Source organism: Temnothorax nylanderi, unplaced genomic scaffold (genome assembly GCF_030848795.1).
Source record: "Temnothorax nylanderi isolate EJ_2023f unplaced genomic scaffold, tnyl_v1.0 TNYL_tig0021_pilon, whole genome shotgun sequence".
Taxonomy (NCBI): Eukaryota; Metazoa; Arthropoda; class Insecta; order Hymenoptera; family Formicidae; genus Temnothorax; species Temnothorax nylanderi.
The window spans coordinates 1-18,295 of NW_027249083.1; the positions used below are offsets into that span (position 1 = coordinate 1).

General features: G+C 39.1%; 1 protein-coding gene across 1 annotated transcript; it reads right to left on the bottom strand.

Moving 5' to 3' along the window:
• Positions 1-12,045: 12,045 nt before the first annotated feature.
• Positions 12,046-16,988, bottom strand: LOC139769245 (uncharacterized). The gene is made up of 2 exons (XM_071700118.1): positions 16,944-16,988; positions 12,046-14,161 (listed from the first exon to the last, which is right to left on the bottom strand). The coding sequence occupies exons 1-2, from the start codon at positions 16,953-16,955 to the stop codon at positions 12,602-12,604; spliced, it is 1,572 nt and encodes a 523-aa protein (XP_071556219.1). The 5' UTR covers positions 16,956-16,988; the 3' UTR covers positions 12,046-12,601.
• Positions 16,989-18,295: the final 1,307 nt, after the last annotated feature.

Sequence of the window (18,295 nt, forward strand, 5' to 3'; positions counted from 1 at the left end):
CTTTAACAAAATGAATTTTTAAAAAAAGGAAATTGTAGCATTTTCGTTGTAGTTGTTTGTAGTAACAATGATTTCGTTTGTAGTTTTATCGATTTTGCAAAAACAAAGATTTTTAAAAATCACTCTTGCCTAAAATTGAGATATTTGAAATTCGCTTGCGCCATGTGTTTTAGAATCGTTTGTAGTTGTTTGTAGTAACAATGATTTCGTTTGTAGTTTTATCGATTTTGCAAAAACAAAGATTTTTAAAAATCACTCTTGCCTAAAATTGAGATATTTGAAAATCGCTTGCGCCATGTGTTTTTAGAATCGTTTGTAGTTGTTTGTAGTAACAATAATTTCGTTTGTAGTTTTATCCATTTGGAAATAACGAAAATTAAAAAAATCACTCTTACTCAAAATTGAGATATTTGAAATTCGTTCGCGCCATGTGTTTTAGAATCGTTTGTAGTTGTTTGTAGTAACAATAATTTCGTTTGTAGTTGAATAATATAAAAGTTACAACGTATTTGCAATATAAAAATAACGTATCTTTCTCAATTTTAAAGATATCTCGAATCCGCTTGCGCTATGTGTTTTAGAATCCTTTGTAGTTGTTTGTAGTAACAATAATATCGTTTGTAGTTTTATCCATAAAAAAAACAAATATTTAAAAAAATTACTCTTACCCTAATTGAGATATCTCACATCAAAATATTTTTCGTGTACTTCTTAATGTATCCAAACGTTTTCCGAAGAGTTCTGTTCATAAACATTTGTCTATTTTTCAAATAAATATCGGAAATCGGCTAGCGTGTCTCACTCATGTAGTCGTAAATGCGGCAATAAAAATCATTTAAAAATTAAATAATTCTAATCGGCAGAACTATTTGGAAAACGTTAGGACACATTCAGAACTACACGAGAAATATTTTAGAACACCCAGAATTTCAGAAATCGGCCAGCGTCTCATTTGTTCTTCGAAAAACGTTTGTTCGGATACATTCAGAACTATACGAGAATTATTTTAGAACTCAGAATGTAGAATATAGAGTCTAGGGCTCTGATTTTATTCCGTTTTTCGAATAAACGTTTAAACGCGAAACGTTTATCCATTTACATTTTCTTCCAGAAGAACGTTTACTTGTAAAAAACGTCTACACGTTTAAACGTTTAGTAAACGTTTACTAAACGTTTAACCGTTTATCTTAACATTTAAATGTATATTAGAGTCTGGTAAACGTTTAAACGTTTATCAGAGAGAGACCCTAGATTTAAAACATGTGTATTCGGAAAAACGTTTCTAATAAACGGATATGTTAATTAAACGTTTAATAGCGAGCTCAAATATAGACCAGCGTCCCCGTAAAGATTTTTTTAGGGGATAAAAATTATTTGTTTCGTTGTATTTCGTTTGTAGTTGAATAATTTAAAAGTTGCAATGTATTTGTAATAAACAAATTACGTATCTTTGTCAATTTTAAAGATATCTCGAATCCGCTTGCGCCATGTGTTTTAGAATCGTTTGTAGTTGTTTGTAGTAACAACAATTTCGTTTGTAGTGGAATAATTTAAAAGTTACAATGTATTTGTAATAAACAAATAACGTATCTCTGTCAATTTTAAAGATATCTCGAATCCGTTTGCGCCATGTTTTTTAGAATCGTTTGTAGTTGTTTGTAGTAACAATAATTTCGTTTGTAGTTTTATCCATTTTGCAAAAACAAAAATTTTTAAAAATCACTTCCCCAAAATTTAGATATTTGAAATTCGTTCGCGCCATGTGTTTTACAATCGTTTGTAGTTGTTTGTAGTAACAATAATTTCGTTTGTAGTTTTATCCATTTCGAAATAACGAAAAATTTTTAAAAACACTTACTCAAAATTGAGATATTTGAAATTCGCTCGCGCCATGTGTTTTAGAATCGTTTGTAGTTGTTTGTAGTAACAACAATATCGTTTGTAGTTGAATAATTTAAAAGTTGCCATGTATTTGTAATAAACAAATTACGTATCTTTGTCAATTTTAAAGATATCTCGAATCCGCTTGCGCCATGTGTTTTAGAATCGTTTGTAGTTGTTTGTAGTAACAACAATTTCGTTTGTAGTGGAATAATTTAAAAGTTACAATGTATTTGTAATAAACAAATAACGTATCTCTGTCAATTTTAAAGATATCTCGAATCCGTTTGCGCCATGTTTTTTAGAATCGTTTGTAGTTGTTTGTAGTAACAATAATTTCGTTTGTAGTTTTATCCATTTTGCAAAAACAAAAATTTTTAAAAATCACTCTTCCCCAAAATTTAGATATTTGAAATTTGTTCGCGCCATGTGTTTTACAATCGTTTGTAGTTGTTTGTAGTAACAATAATTTCGTTTGTAGTTTTATCCATTTTGCAAAAACAAAAATTTTTAAAAATCACTCTTACTCAAAATTGAGATATTTGAAATTCGCTCGCGCCATGTGTTTTAGAATCGTTTGTAGTTGTTTGTAGTAACAACAATATCGTTTGTAGTTGAATAATTTAAAAGTTGCAATGTATTTGTAATAAACAAATTACGTATCTCTGTCAATTTTAAAGATATCTTGAATCCGCTTGCGCCATGTTTTTTAGAATCGTTTGTAGTTGTTTGTAGTATCAATAATTTCGTTTGTAGTTTTAATCCATTTTGCAAAAACAAAAATTTTTAAAAATCACTCTTCCCCAAAATTTAGATATTTGAAATTCGTTCGCGCCATGTGTTTTACAATCGTTTGTAGTTGTTTGTAGTAACAATAATTTCGTTTGTAGTTTTATCCATTTCGAAATAACGAAAAATTTTAAAAATCACTCTTACTCAAAATTGAGATATTTGAAATTCGCTTGCGCCATGTGTTTTAGAATCGTTTGTAGTTGTTTGTAGTAACAACAATATCGTTTGTAGTTGAATAATTTAAAAGTTGCCATGTATTTGTAATAAACAAATTACGTATCTTTGTCAATTTTAAAGATATCTCGAATCCGCTTGCGCCATGTGTTTTAGAATCGTTTGTAGTTGTTTGTAGTAACAACAATTTCGTTTGTAGTGGAATAATTTAAAAGTTACAATGTATTTGTAATAAACAAATAACGTATCTCTGTCAATTTTAAAGATATCTCGAATCCGTTTGCGCCATGTTTTTTAGAATCGTTTGTAGTTGTTTGTAGTAACAATAATTTCGTTTGTAGTTTTATCCATTTTGCAAAAACAAAAATTTTTTAAAATCACTCTTCCCCAAAATTTAGATATTTGAAATTCGTTCGCGCCATGTGTTTTACAATCGTTTGTAGTTGTTTGTAGTAACAATAATTTCGTTTGTAGTTTTATCCATTTCGAAATAACGAAAAATTTTAAAAATCACTCTTACTCAAAATTGAGATATTTGAAATTCGCTCGCGCCATGTGTTTTAGAATCGTTTGTAGTTGTTTGTAGTAACAACAATATCGTTTGTAGTTGAATAATTTAAAAGTTGCCATGTATTTGTAATAAACAAATTACGTATCTTTGTCAATTTTAAAGATATCTCGAATCCGCTTGCGCCATGTGTTTTAGAATCGTTTGTAGTTGTCTGACAAGCGGATTCGAGATATCTTTAAAATTGACAAAGATACGTAATTTGTTTATTACAAATACATTGCAACTTTTAAATTATTCAACTACAAACGATATTGTTGTTACTACAAACAACTACAAACGATTCTAAAACACATGGCGCGAGCGAATTTCAAATATCTCAATTTTGAGTAAGAGTGATTTTTAAAATTTTTCGTTATTTCGAAATGGATAAAACTACAAACGAAATTATTGTTACTACAAACAACTACAAACGATTGTAAAACACATGGCGCGAACGAATTTCAAATATCTAATTTTGGGGAAGAGTGATTTTTAAAAATTTTTGTTTTTGCAAAATGGATAAAACTACAAACGAAATTATTGTTACTACAAACAACTACAAACGATTCTAAAAAACATGGCGCAAGCGAATTTCAAATATCTAAATTTTGGGGAAGTGATTTTTAAAAATTTTTGTTTTTGCAAAATGGATAAAACTACAAACGAAATTATTGTTACTACAAACAACTACAAACGATTCTAAAAAACATGGCGCAAACGGATTCGAGATATCTTTAAAATTGACAAAGATACGTAATTTGTTTATTACAAATACATGGCAACTTTTAAATTATTCAACTACAAACGATATTGTTGTTACTACAAACAACTACAAACGATTCTAAAACACATGGCGCGAGCGAATTTCAAATATCTCAATTTTGAGTAAGTGTTTTTAAAAATTTTTCGTTATTTCGAAATGGATAAAACTACAAACGAAATTATTGTTACTACAAACAACTACAAACGATTGTAAAACACATGGCGCGAACGAATTTCAAATATCTAAATTTTGGGGAAGAGTGATTTTTAAAAATTTTTGTTTTTGCAAAATGGATAAAACTACAAACGAAATTATTGTTACTACAAACAACTACAAACGATTCTAAAAAACATGGCGCAAACGGATTCGAGATATCTTTAAAATTGACAGAGATACGTTATTTGTTTATTACAAATACATTGTAACTTTTAAATTATTCCACTACAAACGAAATTGTTGTTACTACAAACAACTACAAACGATTCTAAAACACATGGCGCAAGCGGATTCGAGATATCTTTAAAATTGACAAAGATACGTAATTTGTTTATTACAAATACATTGCAACTTTTAAATTATTCAACTACAAACGAAATACAACGAAACAAATAATTTTTATCCCCTAAAAAAATCTTTACGGGGACGCTGGTCTATATTTGAGCTCGCTATTAAACGTTTAATTAACATATCCGTTTATTAGAAACGTTTTTCCGAATACACATGTTTTAAATCTAGGGTCTCTCTCTGATAAACGTTTAAACGTTTACCAGACTCTAATATACATTTAAATGTTAAGATAAACGGTTAAACGTTTAGTAAACGTTTACTAAACGTTTAAACGTGTAGACGTTTTTTACAAGTAAACGTTCTTCTGGAAGAAAATGTAAATGGATAAACGTTTCGCGTTTAAACGTTTATTCGAAAAACGGAATAAAATCAGAGCCCTAGACTCTATATTCTACATTCTGAGTTCTAAAATAATTCTCGTATAGTTCTGAATGTATCCGAACAAACGTTTTTCGAAGAACAAATGAGACGCTGGCCGATTTCTGAAATTCTGGGTGTTCTAAAATATTTCTCGTGTAGTTCTGAATGTGTCCTAACGTTTTCCAAATAGTTCTGCCGATTAGAATTATTTAATTTTTAAATGATTTTTATTGCCGCATTTACGACTACATGAGTGAGACACGCTAGCCGATTTCCGATATTTATTTGAAAATAGACAAATGTTTATGAACAGAACTCTTCGGAAAACGTTTGGATACATTAAGAAGTACACGAAAAATATTTTGATGTGAGATATCTCAATTTAGGGTAAGAGTAATTTTTTTAAATATTTGTTTTTTTTATGGATAAAACTACAAACGATATTATTGTTACTACAAACAACTACAAAGGATTCTAAAAACACATAGCGCAAGCGGATTCGAGATATCTTTAAAATTGAGAAAGATACGTTATTTTTATATTGCAAATACGTTGTAACTTTTATATTATTCAACTACAAACGAAATTATTGTTACTACAAACAACTACAAACGATTCTAAAACACATGGCGCGAACGAATTTCAAATATCTCAATTTTGAGTAAGAGTGATTTTTTTAATTTTTCGTTATTTCCAAATGGATAAAACTACAAACGAAATTATTGTTACTACAAACAACTACAAACGATTCTAAAAACACATGGCGCAAGCGATTTTCAAATATCTCAATTTTAGGCAAGAGTGATTTTTAAAAATCTTTGTTTTTGCAAAATCGATAAAACTACAAACGAAATCATTGTTACTACAAACAACTACAAACGATTCTAAAACACATGGCGCAAGCGAATTTCAAATATCTCAATTTTAGGCAAGAGTGATTTTTAAAAATCTTTGTTTTTGCAAAATCGATAAAACTACAAACGAAATCATTGTTACTACAAACAACTACAACGAAAATGCTACAATTTCCTTTTTTTAAAAATTCATTTTGTTAAAGTCGGGTGCCAACTTCACGGAAACTGAAGATCAGTCGGCTTGAATAACTCGCGATATCTCCCCGCATTCGTGCGCATCGCGCCGTTGAAGATACCCGATTTTGGGAACTAAATAATTCCGTTGAACACACCGATGACGTAGCTCGTGAATTGTTCTAACGGGATATTTATGTACGCGCGACAATGCGTGCGACAATGCGATTTTTCAATAAATACGGTAGCGCTTCGTTATCGGCGCGCGAGAACGCGAACGCACGCCTAAATAAGTACAAAGCGCGAGCACGTAGAACCATAAAGAGCGAAAAGCGAAATCAAATTAGGCTCCCGGCATAAATCGGCGCGCGCGCGACCATTTTTTTGCGTCGCAAAATTCGCGCGGGCAATTATAAAAGGGGCGATAAATAATATGCTAATTAGCGCGGGCGCGTTTATACACGGCGATAAACACAGGGGTGCGCGGATCCTAGCGTGGCTCGGACGCGAACGTGAATCACGATCGTTGGCCGCGAGCATGTACTACAAGGAGGAACTAACGTCCGATCGAAGATTACGGGGACTAACTAACGATTCCATTTGCTGATTGCCCGGTCACTCCGGCTACTCCGGGCCGCTTTTATCGGCTTGGCCTCCCACGAGAGGAGAGGCTTTAACGCACGCGCACGTACCGATAAGCGTTGCAAGGTTGCGCGTGCTGGCCCCGCGCGGAGGAGAACGAGCGCGATCAATTAAGATCGATCGATACTTAAATATTCCGTCGTAATGCGTGAAACTATCCCCGATATCTCGCTTAATATCCCACGTCGGCGTTGCAAATATTATAGTTATCTCGTTAGCGTTAGATATTCATCGTTGCCATTTCTCATTAAGGAGAACGGTCTTTAAGCGTATACAGAAGCACAAATGCGGGATGTGTGAAGTCCAGAGTGAGAACTTGCGTTTAAGACTCTATTTCTTTTCAATTTTATATTAATTAATTACAATGATATATTAATTTAACGACGGCTATAAGTATTTGTATCTTCTTTTGATTAACTTTTCGACTCCCATGCTGATTTCCGAGACATAAGTCTCCCAAGTGGGGCGAATGGCTCGTCCCAAGTAAATAAGTTATATCTTCTTAAAATTGTATATATTGTACATTTATTTTTCTTAAATAAAAACTTGTAATATAAAAATAAATTTGGAAAATCCACAAAATTTATGAAAATTTTCTGGCATTAAATTATTCTTAAAAAATTATTTATGGAACAAAAACTCGCCCCGCTTGGGAGTCGAAAGGTTAAAAAAAACTCCCTTCTTTTAATTATTATTACTGATATCGATATTAACTACGTTTTCTCTCAAGAACGTGTTTGTAGCAGAGTTTACTCATTTCTTTTACGGCGAACAAAAAATTGTGTTGCTGCGAAACAATCATCTTCGTGGAATCGACGTAAAATGTTAACGCTCACCGTGGAAATCGCGACTTGAAGTATAATTACTGTCCAGAGCAGATAACCGACGAGATTCCGACGTGAAATTTTCCTACCGTAGATAAGGAAAAGTGGATCACACATAGATCGTGACGTGAGATTGTCTGCGGAAGGCGCACGTAAGATTAATTTTCTCATATCGCCGGCATCGTAGGCTTGACTCGCAGAAATTGCAGCGTGTGCAGAAGCGTTTCTTCTTTTCGTCCCGTTATCACGATTTTTTCATGCTAATAAAAAAACGCACGCGGATAGCACGCAGAATTCGCCGAGCAACTCGAGTCGACTTTAATTAATTATGCATATAATATACAGCTTATTTGATAAAATTAAAAAGCTTATAAGTGAGTTCCCTTGTTAAAATTTCACTGATTTCTTTTTAATCGTTTTAATATGACCCGACGCAATCGAACGTAGCAGCGCGTTAGAACTCGTGTTTAAGATATTTCTTCTGAATTTTATATTAATTAATTATAATAATATATTAATTTAGTATTTGTATAATATATTATTTTGTATAAACGGTACGCAGAGAGAATTTTCTCTTAGAATTTACCTTGAAAATCACGGTAGTTGTGGGACAACATGTATTATGAAGAATTTTATGCAAGCTATTCTGTGATTAATATCTACTATATAATAAAAAATATTAATATCTATTACAATAAAATATAAAATATGTTTGATTAATTTCACTAAATTTTAGTGACTAAAATATATAGAGGAAAGTCCCCTATTATGAGATAGGCTCCTAATATGCGATAGCGAGGTTTCTACTAAACTAATAGGTTCTATCTGCTGGTTCCATCATGAACTTATTGCCCTTAAAGTAAAACCTATTTAGTGGAAAATTCATTATTCGATCGTGCGTGTACTCGCCTACAGTTTTTAATTATGCACATAAACTTTCGGCAATCACGCAAAATAGATACGGTATCTCATAATAGGGGACTTTCCTCTAGTAAAAAATTTTAATAATTTTTCAAAAATTACCAATCTGTTTGGTATTTTTTATTACGTTGTTTGTAAAATGTCTTTGTTGTAAAATTTTAAATATTTCAAAAATTCCCATCATTTATACCGATAATATTTCATTGGTTGCCAAGTTGTCTCACGTTTTTAGTGAATTTAATGTAACATATAACAAAAAAGTATCTCCGTGTACAAGTTTTGTTTATCTTACAAAGAACTTCTTTCTTTTAATTAATGTTCTAATTAATGTTATATACTATCAGTATTAACTACGTTTTCTTCTAAGAGCGTTTCTGGCAATCTACTCATTGATTGGAATTCCTCGAATCGCTTATGTCCAGCCACCTCGAACCTCGAGAGAGGAGAGGGATGCACGTTTACGCGCGGGCTCTATTTCGGGTGAACGCACGCGGAAATGCAATCTCGGGCGTAAACATCTCGCGTGACGCGAAACAATCGAGGTACCTGGCCTGTATATACGTATACGCGCGGGCCGAACGTCTCGGAAATCATTATCCGAGACACTTTATCGGGTGCGGGCCATCCGCGCGCGGGCGCGAGGTAACGTATGCGCGGCTTTTATCGGCGCGAATGTGTGCCTACGTACGCTACGTGCTGGGACGTTTCTATTATCGCGAGTGTGAATCGTCGTGCCTTCCCACCTTCGTCCGTTCGTCCGTTCGTCCGTTCGTGCGTTCCACCGCGACCTCCGCCATCGCGATCGCGGAGCCTCGCGCCGCGCCGGACGACGAAAGACGATTTTCCCGGGAGATGGATCCCGATATCGCGTCCCGGCCGTGAGTTTTAACCCTTAAGCTTTGCATACATGCAAAACGACTTTTCGATACTCCGTGTAATATCTCTTATGATGTTCGAACTGAAAACGCGCGGCCTTGCACGTCTGTGAAGGGCCTCCTCTACTGGTCCTTCTGAGTCTTCTAGATGGGAGGCTCCCCCCTCTTCAAATTAATAAAGAAAAATTGTTTTAAATATTTTTTTTAGGATTCCGTAACCAGTCATTATTTATTTAAAAATACTGCTCAAAATGCTACGAAAAATTGCACATTTAAAAGTAAATGAATACGCGACTCTCGAATTTTGATGCGAAGAACGGAACCGATTAGAACGATCATTTATAGGAAAGCCGGATTTTCATCGAGAGAATCGAAATCCTGCTCGCTTATCCCGTAACGTCCCGATATGTGATTTAATGTGAACTATATTTCTTTAATCTAATATATGTCTGTTTTACGGTCATCCCTGCGAGATAATACTCCAGAGCCGCTCTGAAACTCTGATCCAGATATCGGTTCGTTTCCTCCAGGACGGGACAATATAATATCCTAAGGGACAAAGTACCCGCGGGTTTATGGCAATTCCATTTCTGCATCGTGTATTGAGCTACATTTATCTCCTCGCGCTCTCCGGTCTCGATAGAAATATTGGAACCGCGCGTGATTTACGGCGACCATTATTATTTCGCATTTACCACACTCTCCCGGCCGCGCTGCAGATACACGCCGGGTTATCCCCGCGTTGGCGAGAAAAAAAGAACCTCCCGAGAATTTATACGGCGTTTTATTAAGGCTAATACGAAGGGCGGCAACGTGGTTCGACAATAAAGGAATATTACTAGGTACTACGCGCCCGTAATGCGTCCGACGCGAGATCGGCATAATCTACGAAGCGTTTCAACGGCCTTCTCGCGAGCCATCCGTTATGCGTGCCCACGCACTCACGCACTCGCGCATGTGCCGTGCGTATATGCAACACCCGCGAAAATAACCCACGTGAGTCGCGTACGAGAAAACGGGTTCGTAACGCGAATTGTAACGAGAGCGCGACCCTATGCCAGATTTCGTTGGCGGGTGTCCCATCCCGATCAGATTCCGATCTTAAATCGCGACCCTCTCACCATGGACGCTCGTTTATCTGCTCGTTGACCTAATCCGCGGACCGTCGTTTCACGAACGGTCATGTACATACATTTACGATGCGATGTCGTGAATGCCTCCGTCTTCCTTTATTTTAGGGACGAGCGCGTCGCGTCGTGTCCAGATATCCATTCATTACAATATATATGCATCAATATCTGCATCAATATATTGAAAGATGAATAAAGTAATTATAGTAGAAATTCCTACACTGCGAAGTTACAAATTTCTATTCTTCGACATCGTTCAAATGTCCGTGTATTGCGATTCATTCCAGCCTACCTGCTTCTCGGATTTTTAAATCAATCTGCAATCGTCGTACGATATAGAAATTCGTATCTTTGCAATAAGAATTTACATCGTAATTACTTTATTCATTCTGTGATATATTAATATTTATTCTTTGAGATATGTACAATATATATATATATTTAAAAATCTGAGAAGCAAGTAGGAATGAATCGATATTCACGTCTCCATAAAACGTTCTCCTTGTTCTTACATTTCGCTCGTAAAACTCGATCCAACGTACGGAGCGCTCAGTACCATCTGCGGAAAATAATCCTGTGAGATGCCTCTGCCCCGGCATGCGAATGCGCGACTCGGAAAAATCTCCGTCATAAGAACGGGGGTAAGTGCGCACACGCGTTGGATTCGCTCGCGCATATTCGCGAATCCCCCCCGTTAATCTCGTCGTTACTCGACGGACACGCGATATCCGCGCATGAAAGTTTTAACGCCGCAATATATATTCGCGCGACGGTGTAAGAATCCGAAGTCAAGGCCGCGATTTCAGTTCCATATCGGGCGTAGAGTGACGACGACAAATGATCGGTCGTAAAAGAATACCAACACCTCCCGGGATCGCGATGTAAATTTCGCGTATGTTCGAAGGAAACGAATTGGGCTCGAAGTGGCTAATTAAACGGCGCGATTTCTTCGCAATTTGCAATAAATACGCGGCCGGTTATTCCTTCCGACCTTCGAGACCGGAGATCCGCTCGCCACACTCTCGCAGAACAGATCAATTTAACCCTTAAATGCCACCCGGGGTCCAGCGGACCCCAGACCCTTTAGAATGATATATTTTCAAATGTTCCCGCCAAAAATGGAGCTCATATTTATTTATTTATTATTTTTTATTTTCTTGATTTTGGAGCCAATATTTTAACTGTTGGCGATCTTAATTTTTTATACTATGTTGAAATTGAAATTTTAACAATATAAGCATTTTATTCTCTTTTCTAAGCCTTGAACAACATTGAAAATAATTTTCATAACTAAATATCAAAAAATCAATAAGTAAGGAGACATTTTTTATGCTGGGGTCTTTTAGACCCCATGTGTCATTTACGAGATTCTTGAGAGGTGTGGCATTTAAGGGTTAAATTCTTGCCCGGATTGACATTATCGGACATTATGCCGCGTGTTCGAGCGAGAGAGATTAATATGTAATAAGTTTAACATTAATATCTGCGTATGAGAAAGGTGATAATGTATACACGCAAACAGAAAGGTAATCTGCACACAAGATTGACAATATGTTTTTAATGAATGCGAGAATCGTATAATCGTACAATAATTTAATACAAGTTTGTAAGATGATCGTTACAGGATAAATGAACGCAAGCGAGGATTAATAATAATGATGTCCATGGTGCGAGCTACCGCGAGCGAGCTTGTCATCAATCAGTCGTTCGTGGAACTCTCGCTGAAGATATAATGCTTTATTCTTATTTGAGCACGATGCAAATGACTTATCTGCGCGCGTTTTATTTTGACTTTTTAAAGCCTAGATATTTTCTTACAATTTGCGATAAAATATAATTACATTAATTTTAACGACTGCTTTTGCCAAGAGATAGAAAAATAACTTACAAATTATAAAGATTAATTGTTTACAGAAATATTTATAAAGTATTTAATCTATCTCGCAAAGAGTCAAACTAAAGAAATGATATTGTTTATCAAGATATCACTCAAATAGAATGTTGTGCAAAGATTTATCAAAAATTACCAATGAGAATAAATATAAACGCGTGAAGAAAATTTTCGCGATATCAGCGAGCGAAACGACCAAATCCTTATATTGCCAGTTCGAGCTTCTCGTTTGAGTGTATCTGACGGCGGTATTGAGAGGACTGAGCGACGGGTGCTAAGATCGGCCAGGTAGAGATCGGTCGAACGTAGGAAGTTGCCAAGTACACGGTCGGTTCGCTCACTATCGGTATGGCTGCTTCGAGTTTGGTATTGCGATGGATCTGGGTCCTGCTCTGACTGGAGATGGCAGTGACGACCGGAAGTGCCTCCTTGATGACGACTGGAGGTACGTCTTTGGTGACAACCGGAACCGGTTCGTTAGCGACGACCGGAAGTGCCTCCTTGATGACGACTGGAGATACGTCTTTGGTGACAACCGGAACCGCTTCGTTAGCGGCGACCGGAAGTGCCTCCTTGATGACGACTGGAGGTACGTCTTTGATGACAACCGGAACCGCTTCGTTGACGACGACTGGAAGTGCCTCCTTGGTGATGACCGGAGGTACGTCTTTGGTGACGACTGGAATCGCTTTCTTGGTGACGATCGGCGTCCCGGCGATCGGCAGCGGCCTGTCGATCTTCACGGTGTCTTTGCGATTTGGGCCTTCCAATCCGAGAATGTTGTGAAGTTGGATACGATTTTCGTTGTAATCAGGAAAAGCGGAGATGAGCGGCTCGATGGCGGTCGTTATCACCACCTGCCCTGGTTCGATTCCGATCGTTTCTGCGTTGACGACTGGCTCTTCCGGCACTTGGACGCGAAGATTGTTGTGCACCTGGACGCGACTCTGCTGCGAGGTGGCCAAGGGCACCTGGCTGGGAAGGATCACCGTCGTCTCGTAGACAGGTTCCGACAGGACTCCGGCGGTCTTGACGAGTTGAGCGGCCTTCAAACGAACGTTATTGTGAACATCGACGCGGCTCTGTTGAGAAGTCGCCGCGCCGGTCAATCTCGGGATCAGAACCGAGTCCAACAGGCCGTATACAGGCGCGACGACGGCCTCTACGACGGCACGATTGGCCCGACCTTTGGATTTTTCCTCGTCCGGCGTTGGAAGCTCGTGGGAACTCTTCGGCGAGGCGATCGCCGCCGAGCTCTGATCGGCCTGATCTCCCTGGGAACTCGGATTTTCTGTCTGATGACGATCTTGATCGTCGGCCGATGCCTCTAGGCTGCGCTTCCTGCGGCTCGCCCCGCTCGCCAGGTGCACCTCCTCCCCTCCTGCGGCCCTCGCGTGTTTCTGCGAGTAGGCGTACCTGGCTGTTAGGAGCTCGCCGGGCTCGAGCGGCAAATTGTCGTCCGTAGGCAGATTCGTCGCCGCGACGCGGAAGCCGCCCTCGTCCGCGACGTAAAAGACGGATTGCAGGATACCGTGCGCGTCGACGTAGCTGTAGGAGCCGCGCGTGACCCCGTCGAGACCCCGGACTTCCTCCTTGGCGGACGGGCCGCCGGCGTAGCTGTACGCGTGCACCCCGGCGCGCGTGTCCTGCGACTGATGGTACACCGGAAGCGGATCCGCCAGATAGGCGTAGGGCAGCAGGGTCAGCTGCGCGCCCGCCGCCGCCGCCGCCGCCGCCGCGCCGAGAATCGCGAAAACTGGAATCTGCGGGGTTTAAAACGAGTCTCTCTCACCTACAGGGAATAATACAGAAGCGGTCGAGCGCCCGAGACGATTCTCGCAACGCATAAGCCATTTTTCGAAACCGTCCCCCTCCTCGATCGAGATTTTCTTACGATCCGGTGCGAGAGAGTGCAGTCTTTATTCTCTATCTCGCCGCGCGGGATTATGCCGGGCTAAAATTGCAAAGCGATTGTACGTGTTCTATCGACGTGCTTGTTTCGCCCGCCGTTCGCCGATAGAACTCCAACATCCCTACGATCGTCCTGGGACTCCTGGGATTAAAGAACGACATCGGCGCAGTTCCGTGAACGATATATCCCGTTACTCGATATCGCGGATCCGCCGGGGGGATAGATACAGCAAATACGCAAATACGATGCATTATACGCGCGTACGTACCGCAGAAAATTCGGTCGAGCGCGCTTTTATCCGGTAACAAATGCAAATCGTGAGTGCACTCGCCCTCGGAACGCTCATTTCGCATGCAGTCGTCGAGTCGGTGGATTTACTCGCGCTGCGCGCAACTAGCTGGCTTCTCGGGACATACGTTCCCGTAGAATATCGCGAGAATTACCGCGTCGGGAATTTCGTTCTCGGGAGGACGAGAAAGAGAGGACTTCTCGAGTTCACCGCCGCGCCGCGGCGACGAAATGTCCGACGAATTTTTGCGCCCGCATCGGTATCGGTAGCGTGGGGGAGCACCTCCGCAGGCAGGCAAGCGAGTGTGGGACGGGGTGAGTTTATACTTGCATGAGCCTCTCGGGAGACCCCAGCCTCTCCTTGCGGTCCAATATGGTCTGAAGACGACGAGCCGCCCGTTCGGTGGAGTAAGAAGGAAAGTGATAGAGCGCGGTAGACCCTTTACGCGTCGAGCCGCAAGAAGAAGAAAAGAATCGACGACTCCGATCTGTATTTTCCTTTTAAACTGCTCCGCGTCGATGCGAGCGCATCTTATCAGCGGGTGCGATCAAGCGCGAGAACTTATTTGTGAATTCATCTGTGAATTTGATCCGCAAAGCTGGAATGCTTTATTCGACAAATGAAAGACAAATCACGAACCGATGAATAAAAGTATTTCGAAGAACAAGTTTAATTAAAATAATTGAATGCAGTAGCTGAATGTCTGTACAAAGAGGTAACACGTAGAGTTAAATAAATATCGTTAAATAAGTAGTTGCACATAATTGCCAAACAAAATGATGTATCGCGAAAGAATCTCGTGCGGATTAACGAAACATTTCAGATTGTATTAATTTACACGCTTGAAACTTGAGATTTCCATGTTCGTTAAAACGAGCGACTCTAGAAGCGGATTCTTCGAAACTGTTGCAGCGTGTCTGCGAAGTGTCTGGCAATTTAAGCCGCCTATAAATGTTGGAGCAAAAAGTTTGCGAAACAGTTGTAACGTTGTACCCCGCAAGGCCGGCCAGAAGAAGCTCGCGTTGCAAAAACAGCGGGGGGGGGGTTCTACTCCCATATTGGTGTTGGATAAGAGTGCCATTTGGCGTGGCCGCCGTAAAACGCGCGCGGTGGTCGCGCTCTCGTACCGCGGACTTTACACGCGTATATTTTTCAACGCTTTTATATCTCGACAAAAAGCGAGTAGGCCGGCAGGCCTCGCGCAAGAGCAACCCCTGCAAATAAATTATAACGCTCGTATATCATTCCCGCGGACGTTTCGCTCCCCGAACAGCCGCTGTTTAACGCGATGTCGTTTGTAATAAAGACTTCGAGACTTCGCTTTTAGCATCACGCACAATAAGCCAGAAATTTATCTAAAAAAAATTGTATTCTGCAATTTTTCATTTATTCATAGATATAGATATGAAACCAGTAGCAGTTTAAAAATAACTTAACAAATGCTATTTAATAAAGAATTGATTTCTTGCCAAACCATACAATTTGTTTAACATTAGAACCGACGATTAATTTCTATTCTACTATGTAAGCATACTATATATATGTATATAGGGTGGTGCACACTAAAACTGGCTCCAAACGCAAAATACAGTTTTAAAGTTATGTAAAAATAAAATAAATGCTGATAAACGTGTAAATTGTTAAAATTGAAGCCTTTTTAAATTAAAAATACCATATTAAATGTAACTCAAATGTACAGTACATTATTACCAAATAAAACTGTACGTTCATATATACAATATATCAGGAGAGTATACAGTTTTATTTGGTAATAATGTAATGTACATTTGAGTTACATTTGACATATTTCCCTCTTCTTCAGTCATATTGCTCGATTTCGAACATCGTGACCCCTCTATATATCTGTGCATTAGATATATGAGATCTACAGTTTAACGTCAATTCGGAAACAGCTTCTATAGAGACATCTCTCTGCTCCACGATCGCCACATTAGATATTATATATATCAGATATTATATCCTATATATCTTTGAAAAAAAAAACGGATAATAGAAAAAGTAAACTGATCAATTTAATCATTTACATATTGTAACGAGAACTACAGAAAATCTCAGAAAATGCACTATTATAATTTAAAAAGATTACTCAAATTTATAATGGTGCATTTTGACTGCTTTGGTAGTTCTAGTGTTAAGCAAAATGTATAACTTATCACGAGCTAATTCTGTTCTAGCCTGATGCAAAATATCGAGATGTTCTACTTTTGGGAATAAAAAAAGACAATATTGAAGAAATCAAAGTTCCTCGAAGTAAGAAAATTCGTAAAGGGCATAAAAAAGCTTAAAAAAAAAACTAAAGAAAGACTGGACAGGTTGCGCTTACCAGTGCCTGCATCTTGCTCGGGTGTGTCTCCGTCGACCTCCTTGCTGGCTGAAGGACTGCCCGGGCTGTGCACCTTGCTCGCGATCTGGTTTTGACTTATATACGCGACGCGAGCCGCGCGGGATGTCTTCGAACCAGGAACCCGAGGAATCGTCGAAGGACAAGGCGGATCCGTTCCCCGAGACGGGATCTCATCAGTCGAGATCCCTGCGAGCCCATCGTGGCCGTCTTTGGCATGGTGATATCGTTCGCGCGCGTCGTAAAGGTGAGAAAAGCCGGGCGTACCGGATTCGACGCTTGCTCTTCCCCCGCGAAAATGAACGATGGAGGAGTTTCGTTCTCTTTCTCAAGGTGCCATTGTAGAAAAATAAACAAATTAACGAGCGAATTTAATCGATTTATAAAATCAACGTTTAATCTTTATTATCGCATTTTTATATCTTAATTTATATTTCGATTTGTACATTCTTCTCTGCTTGTTATAATTTCTAAAAGAAAGCCCCACAGCCCGTCCACTTGATTCGAGATTAATTGCCGCGATCTTACGATGAGGAGAAGCGTACGTTCAATCATTTGCAACAAATCTTCGGTAAAATGTAATTATATCCTTATGACGCGTGGTGGCGGAGACTTTTACGCGATACCTACAATAATGAGGCGTCGTTAGAATGAGGCGGGAATTGAATGAAGCGAGAACGCCAGGGAGGCGGAACTGGTTCGGCTTACTCGAGGTCGTTCAACGATCCCAATCGTGTAGATATGAAGAAATTTCTTCGGTTGCAACCCATTCGAACCCGGGGGGGTTCTGGCTTCTCGCGCACCGGAGGCTATACTCGACCTTGGATCGCTCAATCTGCAACGTTTGTGACGCACATTAATGAGATTCCTGCGCGAGAGCCTTGTTCCGGTTACAACGGATTCTTTACCTTTGTGATAATTCAAAGAAATATGTAAAGGTCCGAGAGAAAAGTGGTTTCAGGAAACTGCGGATGTCTTTCGAATTCTTCGAACTGCCCTGGAAGATGTTTCCCTCAGAAAACTTTCTTTCTTCTACTGGAAGATCGTTTGAAAAGCGGTTTCATTAGTTTACGAGAGAGGGGATTCGCGTTCTCATTATTAGTGTAATGTCATCATTATAATTGCTTCGACGATTGGCCGACATCAAGGCCATCAGGGTCCGCTCTCGGTTGCGCTGCCCCTCGTTTCTGCCTCGTTTTATAAATACGCGCGCGCGCGCGCGCGCTCGTATTTGCTTTTGAGATGAAGCTTGTTCCGTAGGTTTAATGCGCGCGGTTTAATAAAGCGCATACTGAATCGAAACTCATACATGTCATAAGTTTGCGAACAGGATC